This window comes from Diceros bicornis, unplaced genomic scaffold (genome assembly GCF_020826845.1).
Source record: "Diceros bicornis minor isolate mBicDic1 unplaced genomic scaffold, mDicBic1.mat.cur scaffold_207_ctg1, whole genome shotgun sequence".
NCBI classification, from domain to species: domain Eukaryota; kingdom Metazoa; phylum Chordata; class Mammalia; order Perissodactyla; family Rhinocerotidae; genus Diceros; species Diceros bicornis.
Genome location: NW_026691096.1, coordinates 651,781 through 677,016, shown reverse-complemented (window position 1 = coordinate 677,016; position 25,236 = coordinate 651,781). Strand labels below are relative to the sequence as shown.

Sequence of the window (25,236 nt, the reverse complement as noted above, 5' to 3'; positions counted from 1 at the left end):
CAACAAGCCCTGAACATGGGGCGTTTTCGGGGAGCTGCCAGGCAGGTCAGCTAGTTGCAGTTGGGTGGGGAGGGGTCTTTTCAGAGCTCCACACCCATTATGGCTGCTGTGCTGCGGGTTGTCTCAGCCACCATGGTTCTGAGACTGACGGTTTTCAAAGTTATGGAGGATATTGTGAGAGCAGGATGGGAATAGTGCAAGTTATAATGCCACAAAGTTTGCTCCCTTTATCAAGATTCCACCATGTTTCTTCACTAAACCCTCCTCAGATTCTTGCAAGCCTTTGATTAATTTCTAGACTTCTGAAAAGTTGATTTCGACCATTTTTACCAGTGTTCTCATTGTTTTTATGCATTTGAAGACGTCCTTACTCCAAAGTTTCAAAAATGTTCTCCCTGTGGTTATTTATTTATCAATTAATTACTTTAAATGAAATTACATGAGAAATTCAGTTCCTCACTCACACACACTAGCCACATTTTAAGTGCTTGATAACAACATGGGGCTAACAATGAGTGTATTTGGTAGTGCAGGCAAATGTTGACATTATTGCAGAAAGTTCTCTTGGACAGGACCCAGAAGCAGAGAATCTAGAATCAGGGTAGAATTCCAGACACCCTTGTTCATCCCTTGTGTCCTTCCAGGTCGGTCCCCCATGGTAACCACACTGCAGTGGACTCACTGTGTACCCAGCCGCCTTGGCACAGAGACTGGATAGAGTTGCCATCTATGAGGAATTCCTGCGGCTGACCAGAAGGGTACCCAGCTGCAGAACTTGACCCTGGACGGAAAGAATGTCCTTGTGGATGGTAAGGCTCCCTGGTCATTGGGGAAGAAAGTGAGGCCTTTCTAGGGACTCTGTAGGCCTGGGGCTGAGAGAACACTGAACTTCCTCAGGCTGGCAGGAGGTGGCATAGTCCCCCAGTCTTTAGCCACCATTGAGAGAGAGAAAAGCACACCAGTGTAGTATGGGAGGCCCTCAACTTCTCCTAAACAGCTCAGTGACCTCAAGCTAGTCACCTCCCCTCTCCGGACTTTTGTTTCCTTATCTCTGCACTGAGAGCCACTGGGCCCGATGGTCAATGAGGGCCTCCAGCTGTGTGTGAAGCAGACTTACAGGTTTGGGGGTGGATGTGGTTTCTGATCCACAGGCTATAGTTTGCCAAGTCCCGCTCTAGATGAGCACCAATGCACTAGAACTTTCTGCAGTGGTGGAATGTTCTGTATCTGTGCTGTCCAGTGCATAGCTGCATGTGGCTGTTGAGTGCTCGAAAGATGGTATTGTGACTGGTCTTTATTGTTACTGATTTTTAATGTTACTGAGGTTAGAATTTTTATTTTATTTAACTAAAATTAATTTTAATTCAAAAAGAGACTTGTTGCTGCTGCATATCAGACAGCACACCTCTAAGAGGTTGTCTGGGTAGAGGCACAAGTAGGGGGACCTGCACCCCTCCCCCCATGCCCACTCCCTCCTGGAGTTTATGTTGTTGCTGGCAATAACAAGAATAGAGAATTGAAACTTATCAATTATTTGATCTGAACAAACTCATATTTTTAGGGGGTAACCAGAGAAGACTTCCTGCAGGAAATTACATTGTAGGTTAATCCTAGAAAATGAATATTAAGCAAATAGATAAAGGAGAAGGGGATGATGTGTTTCTAGGCACGGAAGAACAATTTTGAGTGGGAATTTACGAATTTAGAGAGATCACATAGGCTTGCCAACTGTGATGACCCATTCTCCCCCCAGCCATCATAAGATAGTCCAACCCAAATTCAGTCCTCTGTGCCCAGAGGTATTAATTTAGTTTAATTTATTACACTTTTGTTCTGTGATAATGGCCTTGAATTTTGTAGCAAAGTGTGCTCACTTTTTAGAGATGGAAAGTAAAATGGGGTGAAACATGATGATGTCTACTTGACTTTAATATTTCATTGAAAACATGGGATGAATCAAGGGCGGCAAGTGTTAATAATTTATACATTGATGAAATATTGTTTTAATTGGATGGAATATGCATTGTTAAATCTAGATGATGGATGTTTATGAGACTGTTCCCTTTATTTTTCTGTGTCTAAAAAGTTTTATTAAAAAGAGTGAAACACACTCACATGCATTCTCCATTTCATTCACTTCCAGAATATTCTCCCAACAGAAATGACACCTTGACTGAGAAGCATGGTAAACCTGCAGAAAACCCAGGCCCACGGTAGGGGGCGAGTATCTTGATGCTGTGCCTCATCGAAGAGAACTATGCGCACAGGGTCTTGGATGATGAGGAAAGTTGGCCAACCCTTGTCAAGGACGGTTGAGGCACAGTGGGGTCAGCAGGAGCCCTGGGGCGATGACAGGAGGTGGCTCACCCCACCACTTGTCTCCCCAGACCTCTCCTTCTGGGCCCTCATCCTCATCTGCTGGCGGGCTTCCTGGTGCTCATCACAGGCCTGATCTGCTGTCTCCTGGTAAGCCATGACGTGTTGATTGTCTTCTTACCATTGGGTTGTAAGAGCTCTTTATATATTATAAGTACACGTCCTTTTCTAGGGATATGTTTTGCAGATGTTTTCTCCCAGTCTGTGTGTGGCTTGCCTTCTCCTTCACAACATGAGTCATTGGGGAAATATAAGTGACAGTCATCATGAGATTCTACCACACTTGAGAATGGCTAAAATTAAAAAGACTGACTATAGCAAGTGTTGTTGAAGATGTCAAGTCACTGAAACTCTCATAGAGTGCTGGTGAAAAATAGCTTGGATGCGTCTTTAATAATTACATACGTCTATCCAGCCATTCCTCTCCTAGGAATCCATGCAAGGGAAATAAACTCATATGTCTATACACAGACTTGTACACACATGTTGATAACAACCTATTTATTCTAGACAAAAATGGAAAACAAACAAAATGTCCATCTACTGGTTAACAGATACACAAAGTGTGGTATATCCCCATGGTGGAATACTATTCAACCATAAAAAAGAATGAATTATTTTTTTTCTTTTTTAATTATTTTATTGAAATTATAAAGGGTTTTAACATTGTGTAATTTCGGGTGTTCATTATTATTTGTGAATTTCTTTATAGACTGCATCATGCTCACCACCAGTAGTCTAACTATTATCCATCACCATGCATATGTGCCCCTTTAACTCTTTCACTCAATGCCCAGCCCCCATCCCCTCTGGTAACCACTGATTTGTTCTCTTTATCCCTGTATATGTTTATCTTCTGCGTATGAGTGAAATCATGCATGTTTGATTTTGTCTGGCTTATTTCATTTAACATCCTACCCTCAAGGTCCATCCAGGTTGTTGCAAACACGATGATCTTGTCTTTTTTTTCTGGCTGAGTAGTATTCCATTGTATATAATACATACCACCTCTTCTTGATCCATTCATCTGTAGCAGGGCGCTTGGGTTGCTTCCATGTCTTGGCTATTGTGAATAATGCTGCAGTGAACACAGGGCTGCATAAATCTCTTTGAATTGTTGATTTCAATTTCTTTGGATAAATACCCAGTAGTGGGATAACTGGAAGGTATGCTATTTCTATTTTTAATTTTTTGAGAACTCTCCATAGTGTTGTCCCTAGTGGCTGCATCAGTTTGCATTCCCACCAGCAGTGTGTGAGGGTACCCTTTTCTCCTTATCCTCTCCAACATTTCGTACTTTTTGTCTTGGGAATTATAGTTGTTGTGACAGGTATAAGGTGATCTCTCATTGTAGTTTTGATTTGAATATCCCTAATAATTAGTGATGTTTTACATCTTTTCATGTGTCTGTTGGCCTTCTGTATATCTTCTTTGGAAAAATGTCTGTTCATATCCTCTGCCCATTTTTAGATTGGATTATCTGTTTTTTTATTGTTGGGTTGTATGAGTTGTTTATATATTTTGGAGATTAACCCCTTGTCAGATATATGATTTGCAAATATTTTCTCTCAGTTGGTGGGTTGTCTTTCCTTTTTTTTTTTTTTTTTTTTTTGGTGAAGAAGATCAGCCCTGAGCTAACATCCATGGTAATCCTCCTCTTTTTTTCTGAGGAAGACTGGCTCTGAGCTAACATCTATTGCCAATCCTCCTCCTTTTTTTTTCCCCCAAAGTCCCAGTTGATAGTTGTATGTCATAGTTGCACATCCTTCTAGTTGCTGTATGTGGGACGCGGCCGCAGCATGGTTGGAAAAGTGGTGCGTTTGTGCGCGTCCGGGATCCGAACCTGGGCCGCCAGTACTGGAGCGTGCACACTTAACCACTAAGGCTCGGGGCCGACCCTGTCTTTTCATTTTGTCCATCGTTTCCTTTGCCTTGCAGAAGGCTTTTAGTCTCATGTAGTCCCATTTGTATATTTTTTCTTTTCTTTCCCTTGCCTGAGTAGACATGGTATTGGAAAAGATGCTGCTAAGACCGATGTCAAAGACTGAACTGCGTATATTTTCTTCTAGGAGTTTTATGGTTTCAAGTGTTAGATTCAAGTCTTTTATCCATTTCGAGTTAATTTTTGTGTATGGTGGAAGATAATGATCTACTTTCATTCTTTTGCATGTGGCTGTCCAGTTTTCCCAACAGCATTTATTGAAGAGACTTTCCTTTCTCCATTGTATGATCTTGGCTCCTTTGTCAGAGATTAACTGACCACAGATGTGTAGTTTTCTTTCTGGGCTTTCAGTTCTGTTCCATTGATCTATGAGTCTGCTTTTGTGCCAGTACCATGCCATTTTGATTACTATAGCTATGTAATATATTTTCAAGTTAGGATTGTGATGCCTCCAGCTTTGTTCTTTCTTTTCAGGATTGCTTTGGCTGTTCGAGGTCTTTTGTTATTCCATATATATTTTAGGATTCTGTGTTCTATTTCTGTGAAGAATGTCATTGGAATTCTGATTGGGATGGCATTGAATCTGTAGATTACTTTAGGTAATATGGCCTTTTTAACTGTGTTTATTCTTCCAATCCATGTGCATGGAATATCTTCCCATTACTTCAGGTCATCATTGATTTCTTTCAATAATGTCTTATAGTTTTCATTGTATAGGTCTTTAACCTCTTTGGTTAAATTTATCCCTAGAGATTTTTTTCTTTTTGTTGCAATTGTAAGTGGGATTGTATTCTTGAGTTCTCTTTCTGTTAGTTCATTATTAGAGTAGAAATGCAACTGATTGTGGTAAGTTGATTTTGTACGCTGCAACTTTGCTGTAGTAGTTGATTATTTCTAATAGTTTTCTGATGGATTCTTTATGGTTTTTTCTATTTACAATCATGTCATCTGCAAACAGCAAGAGTTTCATTTCTTCCTTTCCAATTTGGATTCCTTTTATTTCTTTTTCCAGCCTAATTGCTCTGGACAAAACCTCCAGTACTATGTTGAATGGGATATGTCCTCTTGGTGGAAAGTCCCCTTTAGCATTATATACTGCCCCTCTTTGTCTCTCATAGTCTTTTTTATCTTGAAGTCTGCTTTGTCTGATATGAGTATGGCAACACCTACTTTCTTTTATTTGCCATTTTCTTGGAGTATTGTCTCCCATCCATTCATTCTGAGCCTGTTTGTTTTTAGAGCTGATATGTGTTTCCTGGCAGCAACATATCATTGGGTCTTGTTTTCTAATCCACCCCACCACTCTGTGTCTGTTGATTGGAGAATTCAATCGATTTACATTTAGAGTGATTATTGATACATGAGGGCTTAATCCCACCTAATCTATATTTCCATTGTTCCTCTTCCTTTGTGTTTCTGACTACCATTTCATTTTGGGGGTTTTCTGTGGTAGTTTTCTCTATTTTTACGATCTATGGCTCTGCTCTGATTTTTTGTTTGCTGGTTACTCTGAGGTTTGTATGAAGATCTCATAGATGAGACAGTCCATCTTCTGATAGCCTCTTATCTCCATTAGCCTAAGCAGGTTCCATTCCTTTCCTCTTCTCCTTCTGAGTTATTGTTGTCACAAGTTATTCATTTTTGTGTTGTGCGGTTGTGACTAAGTTGAAGTGTTTATAGTTACTTTTGATGCCTTCCTTCCCTTCTTCTTTTAAGTTATAATTAAGTATTTGCTACCCTGTTGTGAAACAGAGCTGTAGCTTTCTGATTTTGTCTATTTATCTCTTTGATCAAAGCTTTGTAGACATTTGCCTTCTTTTTGTTTCAGGTATGAGGGCGTTCTTGATCATTGCTTGTATGGGAGATCTCGTGGCGATGAATTCCCTCAGCCTTTGTTTATCTGGGAAAACTTGTATTTCTCCATTGTATCATAAGGATCATTTCACTGGATAGAGTATTCTTGGCTGAAAGTTTTTTTCTTTCAGTATTTTTAATATATCATTCCATTCTTTCCTTGCCTGTAAAGTTTCTGCCAAGAAATATGCTGAAGGCCTGATAGGGGTTCCTTTGTAGGTTATTTTCTTCTGTCTTGCTTCCCTTCAGATTTTTTCTTTGTCATTGTCTTTTGCCAATTTTACTATTATACGCCTTGGAGAAGGTCTTTAAGCATTGATGTAATTAGGCGTTCTGTTGGCTTCATGTATTTTTAAGTCCGGTTCTTGCCCAGGGTTGAGAAGTTCTCAGCTATTATTTCTTTGAACAAGCTCTCTGCTCCTTTCTCCCTCTTTTCTCCCTCTGGAATACATATAATTCTTAGGTTGCTTTTATAATTGCGTCATATATTTCTCCAAGAATTCCTTCATTTTCTAAAAATCTGAGTCCTTTCTCCTCGTCCACTAGAAGCATTTCTATATTTCTATCCTCTAAATCACTTATTCTTTCAACCTGATATCAGCTCTATTTTGTAAGGATTCTAGATTCTTTTTTATCTCATTAATTATGTTCTTTATATCCAGAATTTCTGCTTGTTTTTTTTTTTTTTAATAGCTTCAGTCTCTTTGATGAAGTATTCCTTTTCCTCATTAATTTTATTCCTGAGTTCATCGAACTGTCTGAACATTCTTGTAACTTGGTGAGTTTCTTTATGACAGTTATTTTGAATTCTCTGTCATTTAGATTGTAAATTTCTGTGACTTCAAGGTTGGTTTCTGGAGATTTGTCATTTCCTTCTGCTCTGAATTGTTACTATAGTTTCTTATGGTGTTTGATGAACTTATCTTTTGCCTGCGTATTTGTGGTAGTATCAGGTCGCAGACTGGTGAGGGTGGGCCTCTTTACATAGTCTATGGAATTGAATGCTAATCTCTTCCACAAACAGCCATGTGAACACATCCAGAAATAATGCTTAACTAGCTTTCTGGGCATCCCTTAGCTCTGTCAAGTTGACACCTGAAATTAACCAAAAAGGGTCAAGTTACAGAAGTGAGATGGGGGGATCTTTCACTGGGTCAGGAAGGGAAAGGACTGAGGTGGTTTTGGAAGGATCTGGAATTTTCTGGACTTTCTTGAAGAGCTTTGATAGAGCAGTCTTAGCAGTCATGGGGAAGGAAGCCTATTTCAGAGGGTCAAAGAGTGACTGAGAAACGGAAGGGCAGAGAGGGAGTGGAGGTGGACAGCTGTGCCTTGTGCCTCCTGACAACGGCCTCTGGATTTAACACAGTGATGGCTCCCTCCCGGATCCCACAGCTTTGGTGTGGGGCTGACTCCTCCCGAGGACTAGGGTGTTCTAATTCCTCAGTGTGAGCTACTCTGCATATTCCAAATCCCCAATGTCCTAGCAATGGGGTGTCAAATGGCCCTCTCTGGTCCAGCAGGATCCAGGCACAGGACCCTTTATGGGACAGGAGGAGGAGCCGGGTGTACACGGGGTTCTTACCTGCCAGACCTGGAGTTCTGGGGAGTGGAGCTGAGCGAGGTCACAGCGTAGGAGCCGCTGACAGGGTTTGAGGCCACCTGGGAGGAGAGCAGAGTAGGGTGGGCATCAGGGACGGTCAGGACAAGACCTGCCCCCTCATTTGTATGCTGCATCTCTGTGCCTGGACACAATCTGCTCCTCAAGTCTCGTTACCAAGAGCTGATTTCTTCCCTCATCGAATCTTTTCTTCCTTCTTCTTATATTGTTAAATTATTTTAAGTTAAATTTCGCTGGGTTTTCTCTCCCATACATTTAAAATTATTCCTTACTGATTCTTAGATGGAGACTATGATTTCAGTGAGTTACAATGAGAAATGAAGGAGTTCAGGGGTGATAACTGTGGACCTGAGAAATTTAAATGATGGCATCGGGCATGGTCCATGATCTTCAGGACAGCCGTATGATAAGCCACATGATAATCAGAATTTTTAAGACAAGGTACTGTTAGGTTTTATGGTTTGAGTGAGAACAAAGGGAGAGGCCTACAACTGACACACAGTTTACCAACAGCAGAGAATCCTCCCTCACCTCTTCCAGCTCCTGATGGTTCCTGCTTCCCTGTCTTGTGGCAGCAGATCTCCAATCTCTGCCTATGTCTTTCACATGATCTTCTTCCCTCCATGTCTCTGTGTCCTCATCTCTTCTTATAAGGATGCCAGTCACTGAATTGAGGGCCCACTCGTTTAATCTTCTCAGCAATCCTGGAGGTAGATACTGTTGTTATCCTCATTTTATAGGGAGCCTCAGAGGGGTAAGTTAACTTGTCTAAGACTGTACAGCTAGGCAGAGGCAAAAATCAAACCCTGACCATTTGGCCTCAGCTGCCATACTGTTAGCCATCTTGCTGCACTGCCTTATAAGTGAGCATGGGTGAAAGGCTCTTCAAAAGTTGGGAGGAATTCCTGATCAGATAAAAACATCCTAGCTACATCATGTGAAATATTTCAATTATTTATTTAGATTCTGCATTTTTATCTAACTCTGGGAGCTAGTGAAATGGTCTCCCTTAGTGCTGTAATATTCCAGCTGAATCAGGTGAGCCATGAAAAGCAGAGTGCCCATCTCTAAACTGCTCACATTTCCAATAAAAGGAGCATCCATTTGAGTTGGCTTTTTTGGAGAGAAGAAATACCTTCAAGCTCCACTGAAGAAAACTTCAAGCAAGAAGACAGATGTGTGCCTAGTGTGCAGTGGCTTTGGCTGTGGATTTGAGCCATGTCAGGAGAGGTGGTGGAGCTGTGAGCGGAAGAAGCCCCACGGCAGGAGAGGCACCAGACGAAGACACCCCAGCGTTACACGGTGGGAAGAGTTCCATCCTGAGAGGGCAGCCTGCAGCTCCCAGGATCTGAGTAGTATTCATAAGACCAAGGCAGCCACTGTAGAGCCCAGGCTTATCTCCAAGGGGTGAAGTGACCCGTGTTCTGGAGGGGACACCTGGTTAAAATAAACATCCTAGCAAGGGGAAAGGAGTCATAAGACTATCCTGAAGTGCCCATATTTAAAGAGGAAATGACTTAGGTTGGAATTGCCGGGAAGCAGATCCTGAGACAAGGATTTGAGTATAAGTAGTTTATGTCGGAGGTGGTCCCAAAAATCCCAGATAGAGGAGAGAGGAAAGTGACAGGGCCGATAAAGAGTGTGACTGAGTAGGTTACCTCTGTGAGCAGCTGGAGCTCAGTCCCCTTACGGAACCTTGGAAGACTGTAGAACATGCCTCAGAGTTATTGCACACGGGGGTGGGAAAGGGAGGCGTTTACCGTTCCCCTCCCGTCTGTCACTGACTGAGTGTTGTGCCTGGCTCCACTTCTGGCAGCTGCACAGCAGCGAGGGAAGTGCTCCGGCCAGGAGGCATGGGTGCTTGTAGGAGGACACTGTGGGCATGTACTGGGGTGGTGAGGGCCCCAGGGATTTGGGCCTGGCCCTGTCATACTTGCTACAGGAAAGAACAGTAGGGGAAGGGGGTGAAGGAGTTGGATTCTTACTTAAAGTGGTCTGTATAAGCCTCAGTTTCTTATCCTTGCTAGCCCACAGTGCTTCCTTCACCAACAGTCCCCTTGAATCACTGCTCAGTTATACACAGTGCACAAGAATCTCCCTAATGTGGGGCTCTGAGCGGTTGCCCAGGTTTCTAATACCAAGCCATTGTGCCTTCACGGGGATGGTGACCCCTCAGCTCTGCCATCCTCAAAGATGTGACTTCATTTGACCCAGAGCGATGACAAGTCGAAAGGTAGTCTCTCTGTGTTCAGCTGGACCTCTTTTATCTTAATAGCTTTTAATTCATGTGTGTTTCTATTCAGAAAACAATTAGAAATTAAACTGAATACACAAACAGTTTTTCAAGTCCTGGCCCTAAAACTAGATCTGCAGGCCTGTTTTCAGGAGAGGGTAGTAACTGCTCTTCTCTCCAGGCTCGCTAGACCATGAGCTCCCGTGGGGCAGGGCCCAGGGCCCCTTCCCCTGCTACACCTGGTGAGTGAGAATGGCCCCCTGACTTCAAAGAGGGAGAGGAGACAGCTGTTCTCTTTGAGCCAGGTGTGCATGCCTCCCATTTCACATGGAGTTAGAGGGCAAATGAAGTTTGAACTCTCCACATCCTGCTTCCTTTTAGGGGTGCCTTCCAGGTGGGTAGTGGGGAATGTGGCTCAGATTTACAGCTAACACTTACATTGGTCTTACTGTGTTTCAGGTACTAAGGTCTTTATATATGTGTGTATATAAATATTTATAAATATACACACAAACATAAACATATACACACTCTCATTGCAACAACCTTACAAAGTAAGAACTATTTTTGTACCCATTTTACAGATTAAGAAACAGAGGCCAAAGAAGTTAGGTAACTTGTTCCCAGGTCACACAACTGGTCGGTAGAAGAGCAAACCTCAGCAGACTGGTTCAGAGCCTTAATTAATAAGTATATCTACTCACTTTTCAGTTACTGGAAGAAAGATTTCACTTAGGAAAATGATGAGAGGGAGCCTTTCTTTAAGGGATTTAGCTTCTCTCGTAGTCAAGAAAGAAAATAACAATAAAGTCTTACCTTTTGTGGAAATGTTTGGCTACCCAACTATCGTTCCTTTCGCCTTCTCTGTGGTGAAATTATGGGACAAGTGTGTTAGGTGTCAAGGCTCTTACAAGTGAGAAAGCTGTGTTCATACATATAGGTGCACATCTTACAGTGGAGTGATGGGGAAGAGAGGAAAAGTGAACGAGAATGGGAAAAGGAAACATAAGTCTATTTTGCACGAGGCAGATAAATTTTGTGAGTAACAGTTTCTTTTCTCCTTTTGATAGTACAAGGGATTACAGAAGCCTCCACAGGAGAACAAATATTGATTTCTTGTTCTTTAGAAGACTTTCCAAACTTTGTGTACTTATAGTCTATGAAATACTGTATTAGTAGAAAAGGACAGCCTGCTTCATATAGTCTGAAAAAAAATGTTAGTGCCTAGAACTTTTTTGGAAAGGAATCTAGCAATAACCATCACAGTTAATAGCCATATATACTTTATCCCAGCGATCCAACTTTTGGTAATCTATGCTCTAGGAATAGAAGCTCTAGTTAATTTAATAATGTTAATATAGTGAAAAAAAAATTCAATATATGAGGAAGGAATGGACAGGTGGTTAATCCAGTTTAGGAAAAAGGAGCCTGCCTGTGGATGAGATTGCTTTTTTAATTGTGGTAGAGTATGAGTTGCTTTTATCTTTACTCAGGTCTCTCAGAATTAGAAAATGGAGTTGGTGTTCTGTCTCTCTGTGGTAATTCTTTAGTGAACAGGGAACTCTAAGAGACATAGTTATATCCTGAGTCACCCTATTTGGGAATTTCCGAGCAGATACAGGGCATATTAAACTGTATTATAAAAGAATGAGCAGTTGCCTTGATATTCTCAGACACTTGTTAAGCTTCTGTTCTTTACTTGAAACCAAGACTTAACTTGTATTGTTTTGATGAAGGCAGTTGCTTTGGCCTAGAGGTATTGGGGAAAATGTTGAACAAAAAATGTTCCATCATTTTTTGAAAATCACCTACTGGTACAATTTAGGAATGCTGAATTTCTCCTGAAGCTTCTGTCTGCTTTTCTACTCTTCCCATTTACCCTACAGGGACTTGGTTTTATTTATCAGGTACAAGTTCCATTTAGAGTCTATTTTAGTAGATCTGGTTTTGTACTGGTTGTATTTAGTAAGAAATTAGACATAGACTTCAGATTCATTATTAGGGATTTTTATTTATTTTTTCAAAAAAGCTATGGTTCAGTAACACAATTTGAGTTTAAATGATTCAGTTTTGAGAATTGTAGCATAAGAAATGGGCACTGGAGTGCTTGTGTCTGGGTTTGAATCCTGTGACAGAGAGCAAATTGTTGAACCTTGCTAAATCTTGTAAGAGTGGGGATAATAATAATGATTGTTTTGAAGATTAAAAAAGGTAATAGATATCTGCTTGACATCTGGTAAGTGCTTGACAAATGTTCACTGATCTTGTCACCACCACTCTTACCACTGTCACCATCATCACCATCTTTGTTCTCCACTAGGTTAGCCATACTTTGGTCCTGGCTTCTTGCCGCTGATCTAGGATAGTGGAGAGGCCAGCTCTGGGGATAGAGAGGCTAGCTATGAATTAAAGAAATGGGAGGTAAAGCCCCCTGGTGGTAACAACTTGTAATATATTGATTTTATAGTGATTTATCCTAGAAATTAACTTAGAATACATCCTTTGAAGCCTAAATTTAATGGATCCATTTTAAAATTTAGGTAGTTCCAATGACTATTGGATTTAATGGCCAGAGACATCTCTTTGTGGCCTCAGTTGAGAAAATTTGGTTGTGTCTATAATCTATCACAGTGGCAAAAAGGAAAGAACAGTTACAAATCACATTGGTGTGGTGTCTTAGTTGTGTCAGGCTGCCATAACAAAATACTACAAACTGGGTGGCTTAAACAACAGAAATGTATTTTCTCCCTCTTCTGGAGGCTGGAAGTCCAAGAGCACGGTGCCAGCAGGGTTGGTTTCTGGTGAGGCCTCTCTCCTTGTGTTGCATGTGGCCACCCTCCTCTGTGTCCTCATATGGCCTCTCCTCTGTGCCTGTGCGTGGAGAGAGAGCGATCTCTGCTGTCTCTTCCTCTTCTAAGGACACCAGTCCTATCAGATTAGGGCTCCACCCTTATGACCTCATTTAACCTTAATTACCTCCCTAAAGGCCCTGTCACATTGGGGATTGGAGCTTCAACATAAGAATTTGGGGCCAGCACAATTCAGTTTATAACACATGGTAAAGTAAAATAATTCCTTCAGGATTGTTATATGTGTTTTTATTAAGGGATATTTTTGAAATCTTCTTAATGTAATTTAAGGACTTGTTTATGTGGAAACTAAAAAGTGATAATTATACTGTGTGAAAAGCTGAAAATTTAGTCTGACAGCTCTGTTTCCATTCTACATTCACCTTGATGCTTCCCAATTCCCTTGTCTGGGGAAAAAAATATATTAAGAAAAAATTAAAATTTCCTCAGCATATTGTAAAACGAAGTATAACAAATATTTTTTCAAAGTACAGTAGTGGTCAGGATCCTCTTGCTTTGAAAATTCCGGTTAGTAATTATTAACCGAGACATCATTACAATAATTCTAAACTTGCTGATATCTCTTTATATATGTCCCCTCTTTTCCTCCAGCAAAGAGGAATGCCTGATTGAAGAAGTTACCTTCTGTTCCTTAATAAGTATTTTCAGTTGTGTTTGTTTGCTTTGCTATCACTTTCCCCAACTCTCAATATTTTTTAAGAAATTGCAGATAGGTAACTGTGACAGGAAAAGGAAGAACTGAACTAAAATCTTTGATTATAGATTTACCTCAAGCACTCAACTACAGAAAGTAATAGGAAGGCGTAAAAAAGTTGATCATTATGTCAGATCCTTAAATTCTGATACACGGTCCTTCTTTCGGCAATAACATCTGTCTCTCAAAAACCTGTCAATTCCTAATATTATTCTAGTGTCAACAATAATGTGAAACGCGACATTCTCTCTTCAGCTTCCCTGGTTCAGAAACTGCTTTGAGAAGACACATAATTATGTTCAGAATTTTAAGATTCAAGACCACCCTATTTCCTGTTGCTACGCAAACAAACTGACAGACTATTTTAAAAAAGAAAAGAGACACCTGTCTTTGTGCCTGTTCTCGGCAAGTGGGAAATCTGCCAACCTGCAAAAGCCCAGCTTGTATTTCACTAGAGCCAATATTTTACTTTGCAAATGTTGAGCCCGTTCAAATGTAGCATTACCTTATGGTGAGCAGGAGTTAATTTTTGCAGATTTCTTGTACATTTTTTGTTATAAAAGTTTAAAGTATTGCTGGTGGGAATGTAAAATGGTACAGCCCCTTTGGAAAACAGTTTGGCAGTTTCTCAGAATGTTCAACATAGTTACCATATGACCCAGCAACTCCACACCTAGGTATATACTCAAGAGAGGTAAAAACATGCACACAAAATCTTATGTGCAAATTTCAAAGCAGCAGTATTCATAACAGCCAAAAAGTGGAAACAACTCAAATGTCCATCATCTGATAAATGGAGAAACAAAATGTGGTATATCCATGCAATGGAATATTATTTGGCCATTAAACGGAAGTACTTATAACTGCTACAGCATGGATAAACCTTGAAAACGTTATGCTGAGTGAAAAAAGCCAGTCAGGGGCTGGCCCAGTGGTGTAGTGCTTAAGTACACGTGCTCTGCTTTGGCGGCGCCGGGTTTGCAGGTTTGGATCCCAGGCACAGACCTACGCACTGCTCATCAAGCCATGCTATGGTGGCATCCCATATACAAAACAGAGGAAGATGGGGACAGATGTTAACTCAGGGCTAATCTTCCTCAGCAAAAAGAGGAAGATTGGCAACAGATGTTAGCTCAGGGCCGATCTTCCTCACCAAAAAAAAAAGAAAAAGAAAAAAGCCACTCCAAAAAGACCACCTCTTACACCTATTGTATAATTTTATTGATATGAAATGTCCAGAAGAGGCAAATCTTTAGAGACAGAAGGTAAGTGGTTGCTAGGGCTGGAGGTTGGGGAGGATGGGGAGTGATTGCTAAAGGGTATGGAGTTTCTTTCTGGAATGATGAAAATGTTCTAAAATTGATTGTGGTAATAGTGGCACAGCTTTGTGAATAAACTAAAAAACTGCTAAACTATATAGTTTAAAAAGATGAATTGTATGATCTGTGAATTATGTCTCAATAAAACTGTTTTTAACAGTTTAAATTAAGTTAAATTTGTTAAATTGGAAAAAAAAAAGCCAAGAAGACAATGTTCATTTTCCTGGCATAATCCTGTACAAACAGATTTTGGGTAATTTCTTTTTCCTGTGTTTAGATTGATCTTTACATAGGTATAAGCATACTGAATATATAATTTTTTTTTCATTTACCATATTTAAGCATTTCCCTTGATGTGACATAGTCTTCATTTGCCTCATTTTTATGACTTCCTAATCTTGCCTATTTTGTTGTCATATAGGTCGCTTCCAACTTTTCATGATTATAAGTAATGCTGCAAATGAACTTGTTTGTCCACGTAGCTTTTTTTTTCTGTTAGGTTTATTTCCTTACAATGTTTCCATGTAGAATTATAGAATCAAAGGCAACAAGGATATTTAGGACCCTTAATGTCTGACTCTTTTCCAAGAGGATTCTGCCTGTTTATTCTGCTACCAAGAATGCAAGAGCTTCTGTTTTACCTATCATTCATCAATACTGGGGGTTATAATTTTTTAAGTGAACTTTTCATTCTAGAATAATTTTAGGTTTGCAGAAAAGCTGCAAAGATAATATCAAGATTTCCCTTGAATCCCTTACTCAGTGTCCGCCATTATTAACCTGTTACATTATAGTGCCACACTTGTCAAATCTAAGAAACCAACATAGGTACATCACTATTGACTAAACTCCAGACTTTATTCAGATTTCACCAGTTTTTCTATTAATGCCTCTTTGCTGTTCCAGGACCCAGTCCAGGATTGAGTGTTATAGTTTTAATTTTAAAAAATTTAATGTAATGGGTATAAAATGATATTACATTGTTGTCAGTCTTGTTTGTTTTTGTAAGCCAAGTTTTTAAGGGAATATTTCTAACTATTTTGTGTGATAGGAGAAAGATTGGAAGTTAATTTCCCTCCCAATAAACTTAGTTTATCAGGGCTGGCCCGGTGGCACAAGCGGTTAAGTGCGCGCGCTCCGCTGCAGTGGCCCGGGGTTCGCTGGTTCGGACCCCCGGCGCGCACCAACGCACAGCTTCTCAAGCCGTGCTGTGGCAGCGTCCCATATAAAGTGGAGGAGGATGGGCATGGACGTTAGCCCAGGGCCAGTCTTCCTCAGCAAAAAGAGGAGGATTGGCAGACGTTAACTCAGGGCCCATCTTCCTCACAAAAGAAAAAAAAAAACTTACTTTATGAAAGTATTATTCCTGTCACTTGAAAACTAGAAACACACTTCTGTGGTCTTCCTGCCAAAAATGCATAACCAGAATGTAACCATGAGGAAACATCAGTCAAACACATATTGAGAGACAGTCTACAAAGTAGCCAGCCTATATTCTTAAAAAGATGTCAAGGTCAAGAATGACAAAGACAGACTGAGGAGCTGTTCCAGATTAAAAGAAATTTAAGAGACATGACCCTAGATTGGATCCTGAACCTGGAAAAAAGTTGGCTACAAAGGAGATTATTGGGCCAATTGACAAAATCTGAATGTGGACTGTGGAATGAAAAATAAGATTGTATCAATGTAAAATTTCCTGATTTTAATCATTGAACTCTGCTCATGAACGAGAATGTCCCTGTGGACATTTGGAAATACATACTGAACTGTTTAGGGGGAGAGAGGGAAGATGTCTGTAACTTACCTTCAAATGGAAAAAATAGTATGCATATATATAAACATACTCACATGCATGTATGTAGAGGGAGAGAGAATGATAAAACAAATGGGGCAAAACATAAACAATTGTTAAATCCAGCTAAAGAGTATTAGGGAAGTTTCTTGTATGATTCTTGCAACTTTTCTGTAAGTTTGAAGTTATATCAAAATAAAAAGTTACCCTTCTCCCCCTCCAAAAAAGTAGAACTTTTTTCCCTATTGAGTCTCCTAAATAATTTTCTATTTATTCCTATTGGGTCTCAGCAGATCCTCAAATACAAGTTGCCTCCTTTGATCCTTATGGGGAAATAATGCACCAGACTGATTTTTATGCATAATTAAGGGTAATCTTTTTATAACCCCTGATATATTACATGCCACTAAAATATAATGTTCTCATTAATTAGTGTATTACTAGAGTTTGTTGAGGACTCAGAGTTCCATATTCTAAAAAGTCTGGAATTCTTGGCAAAATGGCACTTAATAACTACTTGCTATCACAGAGAATTGTAACTTCTCCTGTTTTTAGGAAGTACCCACTGTTAACAGTGCTTTTTTGAATTGGTCATTGTTTTCAGTTCCTGTGGTTACGGAAGCGTTTACTGTAAGTTAAATCATGGTTTTGTGCTACTTTTGTTGATCGCACAGGTTACCATTTAGATTCTTGTTGTTTCTCTCCGCTTCTTGGCTCTCTGCATTCTTTGTCCAGTGGAAATGGGCCTGGAGTCTTCTGCCTCTCTTAGTGGGTCAGAGGAGTTTGAGAACTACTGGTTGCAAGGAGTAACTCAAGGCACTTCCTTTGGCCCTCCCAGGTGGCTTTCTCATCTCTGAGACAGGCCTACACCTTTGCTTTATGTCTTGGCCTTTAACAGACCAACAAAGAGGGAGGGACTGCTGTGTACTCCCTGAGCTGGGTTAGTAATTTCTCTGGTATTGGTTCATCAACACTCCCTAAATGGGTCTTGAAAGTGAAATATCAAAGGCCTTCCAAACTCACAAGTCTGGTCACTGATTTGCCTCAGGTCTTCACTAAATGACCGCTATTGTGTACCTACTCTGAGTCCTCACGTGCAGCCAGCTGAAGCTCAACCACAGTAGCACATCACTTGGAGCCATCTTTATAAATAACTTATTTTGAGAACAGGAAAAATGAAAGTAGTTGTTACATTAGGGTACTGGTAATAGGTGATTTTTGCCTGTTTTAAAATTTGTCTTTGTTATTATATCAGCTTTTCAATTACAAAAGGAATAGAAGACACATTGCATCACAAATACTGTTCATATTGATAAATCAGAATGTTGATTAATATAATTTTGATAATTAAACCATATGGTATAATGGAAAACTCTTAGGAATGACGTAATGGCCTCTTTGGATGGTGAAATTGCAATATCCTCTAAGGCAATCTTGACCCAACAATTTTATTTCTAGGAAGCTGTCCCACTAGTATTGTCACGTTTGCAGATAGACATACACTCAAGGATATTGTTGCAGCATGGTTTGCAGTGGTAGATGGTGGGAAACAAACCAAGGTCCATCAAAATGAGACTGGTTAAATAAATTATGGTGCATCTATAGAACAGGATAATATGCAGCTGTTAAAATTGCAATATAGTCTCTTTGCCAGTCCAACAAGTAAGAAACTTAGAAGTCACCACTCCATCCTAACAAGTAAAAACACAAACAAACCAAAAAATCAGCAACTCTTCTTCAGTCTGTCAGAGAAGTGAGATCATAGGGCAGTCCACTACTCCTAAAATTGGAGGGACCACCAGGTGCATAGAGAAAACACAACTTACCAGAACAGAGCTGAAACCTCTACAATAACCAGTGCTGAGGGAGAGAAACCTCAACTGTAACTGACAAATTGCTGGAGGCTCAGTGTAAATAGGTTCAAGAGATTAAAAACTCCAGGGGGACTAGTCATAGGGAGACTCCCCTCTTCTGTGAGTTTACAGGTCCTCACAGTGAACATCAGAGAAAAATTCCCTCATAATTCAGGTAGAGGAATGGGGAAAAGGAACCATTTTTGAAATGCACTAGAGCATTCTGTTCTTAGCAGTATCTGCCCTCAGGAGAAGCTATTTAACCAGAGCCTAACTGATCTAGGGAAAGGGAAATACCCAACTCCAGAAGGCCCTAGGCTTCTATGTGGAGAAAAGGAAATAACCAATTCCAGCCCCTTCTAGCCTTGAACCTAAAATTGCTCTAAAAAGATGATGTCTTAAAAATCAGTTGACTTAGATGCATGGATTTATTTCTGGACTCTCAGTTCTGTTTCATTCATCTGTATGTCTGTCCTTATGCCAGTACAGACTAGAATTACTCTAGTTTTGTAGTAAGTTTTGAAATTGGGAAGTGTGAGTCCTCCACTTGCAAAGTCCAACTTTGCACTTCTGTGGAAGATTTTTTTGGCTATTCTAGGTCCCTTGTATTTCCATATGAATTTTAGTATCAGCTTGTCAATTTCTGAAAAAATGCCAGCTGGGATTTTGATAGAGATTGCTTTGAATCTGTAAATCAGTTTAGGAGTATTGTTGTCTTATCAACATTAAGTCTTACATTGCTTGTACACAGAATGTGTTTCCATTTGTTTATGTCTTCTTTAATTTCTTTCTTCAATGTTTTATAGTTTTCAGTGTATTTGTCTTGCACTTCTTTGTTAAATTTATTCTGTTGTATTTTATTCTTTTTGATGCTATTGTAAATGGAATTGTTTTCTGATGTCAATTTCAGATTGTTTATTGCTAATGTATAGAAGTACATTATTTCTATTTATATATTGATCTTGTATCTTACAACCTTGCAGAACTTGTTTATTAGCTCTGTTTGTTCCTTGTGGAGTCCTTTATATAAGATCACGTTATCTTCAAATAGAGATAGATTTACAGTGATGCATCACTTAATGATTTGGATATGTTTTGAGGAATGCATTGTTAGGCAATTTCACTGTTGTGCAAACATCATAGAGTGTACTTACACAAATCTAGATGGTATAGCCTACTACACACCTAGGCTATATGGTACTAGTCTTTTGGAACTACCGTCATATGTGCAGTGTGTCATTGACTGAAACATCATTATTCAGCACGTGACTACTTTTTCTTTTGCAGTTTAGATGCCTTTCGTTTCTTTTTCTTGTCATACTTCCTGGCTAGAATCTGCAGTACAGTGTTAAATAGAAGTGATGAGAGCAGACATTCTTGTGTTAATCTGAATCATAGGGAGAGAGCTTTCAGTCTTTCACTGTTGACTATGATGTTAGCTGTGGGTTTTTCTTAGATGCATTTTATCAAGTTGAGGGAGTTCCCTTCTATTCCTAGTTTGTTGAGTGTTTTTTTCTTATCATGAACACGTTGGATTTTGTCAAATGCTTTTTCTGTCTATGGAGATAATTATTCAGAGGGATTGTCTTTTATTCTATTAATATGGTATATTACATTACTTGATTGTCATATGTTGAACCGACTTTGCATTGCTAGGATAAATCCTCCTTGATCATGGTGTATAATCCCTTTTATATGTTGCTGAATTTGGTTTGCTAGTATTTTATTGAAAATTTTTACATCTGTATTCATAAGAAATATTGGTCTGTAATTTTCTTTTCTTGTGACATCTTTGTCTAGTTTCAGTGTTAGGGACTGGCCTCATAGAATGAGTTGAGAAGTATTTCTTCCTCACCTGTTTTTGGAAGAGTTGATGAAGGATTAGTGTTAATTATTCTTTAAATGTCTGGTAGAATTCACCAGTGAAGCCTTCGGTCCTGGACTTTTCTTTAGGGGAAGTTTTTTGATTACTAATTCAATTGCTTAACTTGTTATAAGCCTATTTAGATTTTCTATTTCTTCTTGAGTAGGTTTTGTTAGTGTGTGTCCATCTAAGAGTTTGTCCAATTCATCTAGGTTATCTAATTTGTTGGCATACAATTATTTTTAGTATGCCTTTATAATCTTTTTTATATCTGTAAGGTAGGTAACATAGTACCCATTTTCATTTCTGATTTACTTAGTAATTTAAATCTTCTCTCTATTTTTTTTTTTTTTTTTTGGTCAGTCTAGCTAAAGGTATCTCAATTTGTTGATCTTTTCAAAGAATCAGCTTTTGGTTTTGTTGATTTTCTGTATTGCTTTTCTCTTCTCTAATTCATTTATTTCTGCCCTAATCTTTATAATTTTCTTCCTTCTGCTTGCTTTGGATTTAATTTGCTCTTCTTTTTCTAATTTCTTAACATGGAAGTTTAGGTTACTGATTTGAGTTCTTTCTTCTTTTTTGATATAGACACATACAGCTATGAATTTCCCTAGTCTAAGCACTGCTTCTGATAGGTTTTGGTATGTTGTGTTTTCCTTTTCATTCATCTCAAACTATCTTCTAATTTCCCTTGTGATTTTTTCTTTGACCCATTAATTATTTAAGAGTGTGTTTTCAAATTCCCACATATTTTTGAATTTGCCAAATTTCCTTCCTTTATTGATTTCTAATTTCATTCTATTGTCAGCAGAGTTCATACTTTCAATCCCTTTAAATTTATTGAGACTTCACTTATGGCCTAACATATAGAATGTTCCATGTGCAGTTGAGAAGAATATGTATTCTGCTGTTGGGTGGGTTGAGTCTTCTGTATATGTCTATTGGGTCTCATTGGTTTATAGTTGTTCAAGACCTCTGTTTCCTTATTGATCTTCTATCCAGTTGTTCTATCCATTATTGAATGTGGAGTATTGAAGTCTCCAACTACTATTGTTGAATTGTCTATTTCTCCTTTTAATTCTCTCAGTTTTCGCTTCAGGTATTTTAGGGCTTTGTTGTTAAGATATGTGTAGATATATAGATATAGGTATAGATATCTGTTTCTCATTGTTATAAATTTGTCATAAACTGATCCTTTTATCATTATAAAATGTCCTTTGTCTCAAGTAACAATTTTGTGTCTTAAAGTCTATTTTGTCTGATATTAATATAGCCACTCTAGCTTTCTTTTGGTTACTGTTTGCATAGTATATTTTTTCCATGAAGCTTTGTTCATATACCCTTTTCTGTCTCTTTGCTTGGAACCTCTTTGTGTCTTTGAATCTAAAATGAGTCTCTTTAGACAGCATATAGTTGGATCATGTTTTTTATCCATTCTACCAGTCTCTTACCTTAATGGTAGTATTTATTCCATTTAAACTTAATGTCATTATCGAAAAAGTAGGATTTGCATTTGCCATTGTGCTCTTTGTTTTCTATATATCTTTTTTTGTTCCTTTAATCCTCCATGCTGCCTTCTTTTGCACTAAATATATATTTTCTAGGATACCATTTTAAATCTCTGTCATTTATTTTGCTGTGGGTACCCTACTGTCATAATTAATATCTTAGCTTATAATAATCTAGTTTGGATTAATACCAATTTAATTTAAATAGCATACAAAAACTTTGCTCCTATATAGCTCCATTCTTTTCCCACTCCCTTGTGATGTTATTGTAATACAAACTATATCTTTATATCTTATATGCTACTCATCAACATAGATTTATAATTACTGCTTGATGCACTTGTCTTTTAAATTATATAGGAGAAGAAGAAGAGTTACAAACAAAAAATATATTTATGCTTTGTTTTATATTTCCCAATGTAGTTACCCTTACTAGTGCTATTTATTTCTTACTATGAATGTGAGTTACTGTGTAGTGTCCTTTCATTTCAGCCTGAGGGATTCCCTGTAGTATTTCTTGTAGGGCGGGTATGGTAATGACAAATTTTCTCTGTTTTTGTTTAGCAAGGGATACATCAATTTCTCCTTCATTTTTGAAGGAAAGTTTTGGTAGATATAGAATTCTTGATTGACAGTCTTTTTCTTTCAGCACTTTGAGTATGTTATCCTACTGCCTGCTGGCTTCCATGGTTTCTGATGAGACATCAACTGCTAATCTTATTGAGGATCCCTTATATATGAGGAGTCACTCCTCTGTTTTCACTTTCAAGATTCTCTCTTTTTCTTTGGCTTTCAATAGTTTGATTATGATGTATCTAGGTAAGGATCTCTGAGTTTATCATACTTGGACTTTGTTGAGTTTCTTTAAAGTGTAGATTAATGTTTTTCGTCAAATTTGGGAAGTTTTTGCCATTATTTCTTCAGAATTTCTTTCTGTACCTTTTTCTTTCTCTTCTCCTTCTGGGACTTTCATTGTGCCTATGCTGGTATGCTTGATGGTGTCCCACAGATCTCTCTCTGTTCATTTTCCTTCATTCTTTTTTCTTTCTTTTCCTCAGTCTGATAATCTCCATTGACTTATATTCAAGTTTGTTGATACTTTCTTCTGCCTATTTATATCTGCTGCTGAACCCTTCTAGTGAATTTTTTATTCTGGTGATTGTACTTTTCAACTGCAGAATTTCTATTTGGTTCTTTTTTTTTTTTTTTAATAATTTCTATCTCTTTATTGATAATCTCTTTTTGGACATTGTTCTCATACTTTCCTTTATTTTTTTAGACATGATTTCCCTTAGTTCTTTGAACGTATTTAAAATAGCTAATTTAAAGCCTTTTTCTAGTAAGTCCAACATCTGGGCTTCCTCAGGGATAGTTTCTTTTGACTGCTTTTTTTTTTTTTCCTGTGTATGGGCTTTATTGTCTTGTTTTTTTTCATGTCTCATAATTTTTTGTTACAATTTGGACATTTGAAAATAATAAAATATGACAACTCTGAACATCTGATTCTCTTCCTCTCAGAGTTTGTTGTTGCTGTTTGTTTACTGACTTTCTGGACTAATTATGTAAAGTATTTTTTTGTCATGTGTGGTCACTGAAGGTTCTATTCACTTATTAGTGATCAGCTAATGATTAGACAGAGTTTTTTGAAATGCCTAAAACCAGTAAGTTTCACAGTCTTTGCCAAGGGGCTTTGAGTGTGTCTTCGGGCACACCTTCAGCCCTCATCCAGGCAGTTTACAATTCCACCTTGACCTTTACTAAGTGCTTGCACAGAGCCTCAGGGTAAGCCTGAGGTGAGAGCTTAGGCCCTTCTCAGGACTTTTCCTGAGCATGCCCAAGGCCTGAGCGTGCAGGTAGCCATCTGGATTTCCAGGAGTGTGTTGGAGCTTTTCAAAGCCCCCTATGGACATCTTGTTAACCAGCTTTTCCTTTTAAGGAATTTAAGAATTTTGAGAGGTTCTTATTCTACCATTTTCTCTGACATCTCTGTTCATTTGTTTTTAACATCAAAGTTGTTTCTTTTATTTTTTGGAATAGAAGAGACGGTATATTTGAAGAGAAGCAACACCTGATTCTGTTTCAGCTGTGTTTATGGCATTTTCTGTCTGAACATTTGGGCCTCAGTTTTTCCATATGCAGAAAAGGGGTGCAAATACGTCTCCCCATCTGTTCTGTAGGGCTCTGTGAACTAAATGCTACTGTATATGTGGAGATGCTTTGGTCTCTTTGGAAGAAAAGCACTTAAATTCCTCAAGGCTTCAGGGTTGTTACTTCCAGTTCTGCTTCCTACTGCGCGTCCTTGATCAAGCCACTGAACCAATTGCTTCTGTTTCTTTTTCCACCTCTCCCCTCCCCTCTCTCTTTTCAAGGAAGAGAAAATGTTCATTCTCCTGATAGACATGCCAGTAAATTTAAATTGCTTTAAATGTATTTAAAATTATTTGAAGATGTTCAGGAAAAACTGTTGTTATTTGAGGTTGACTAGAAATTATGGCTGTTTGCACATATGCAGAATATTATAATGCAATCTTGAATGTGATTATTGGAGGGTTTTTGTTTTTTTTTTTTTTTTTTTTTTTTTTTTGTGAGGAGATCAGTCCTGAGCTAACATCCGCCAATCCTCCTCTTTTTTTGCTGAGGAAGACGGCCCTGGGCTAACATCGGTGCCCATCTTCCTCCACTTTATATGGGACGCCGCCACAGCATGGCTTACCAAGCAGTACTTCGGTGCGTGCCCGGGATCCGAACCAGCAAACCCCGGGCCGCCGCAGCGGAGCGCGCGCACTTAACCGCTTGCGCCACCGGGCCGGCCCCTGGAGGGTTTTTTATATTACACATAATACCAGAAATAGAGTTTTGAAACCTCTGGTAGTCCTTTGTATGCATCTCTCTCTCTCCCTCTCCCTTTTTTTTTTTGCCATCAGGTACCTTCCTAGCTCCATCAAATCTGAGCATCTCTGAGGAAAGTGGCTAGAACTCACAGCTTTTTTTTTTTGCTTGTGGTAAAATATACATAACATAAAATTTACCATTTTAACCACATTTAAGTGTACAATTCAGTCGCGTTAAGTACATTCACATAGTTGTGCAATGTATGCATTTCTTTTTGAAAAATATAGATTCCATAGTTCCTTGACAATATTTGCTTTGTGAACCAACACTGTTTTTAAAATTAAAGAGTATGGACTATACCAGGTTTTTGCTCATTCATTTTGTAGGAAGCCATGAGTTTTATAAACATGGTAGCTGTTGATTTCAATGGGCATGCTTCCTTTACCTCATTTCATTTCTGAAAACAACCTAAACAACCTAA

General features: G+C 38.8%; 1 protein-coding gene and 1 long non-coding RNA gene across 2 annotated transcripts in view; one reads left to right on the top strand and one right to left on the bottom strand.

Annotated features, from left to right (window-relative positions):
- Positions 1-8,393: 8,393 nt before the first annotated feature.
- On the bottom strand, positions 8,394-17,803 carry LOC131402666 (uncharacterized). The gene is made up of 3 exons (XR_009218879.1): positions 17,722-17,803; positions 10,840-10,887; positions 8,394-8,494 (listed from the first exon to the last, which is right to left on the bottom strand). It is a non-coding gene; the product is annotated as an uncharacterized LOC131402666 (long non-coding RNA).
- Positions 17,804-18,087: 284 nt separating this feature from the next.
- LOC131402668 (centrosomal protein kizuna-like) overlaps positions 18,088-25,236 on the top strand; it is a 74,782-nt gene continuing 67,633 nt past the window's right edge. Inside the window, 1 exon segment of the mRNA XM_058537277.1 lies at positions 18,088-18,126. Within this exon segment, the coding sequence (XP_058393260.1) occupies positions 18,088-18,126 (39 nt within the window).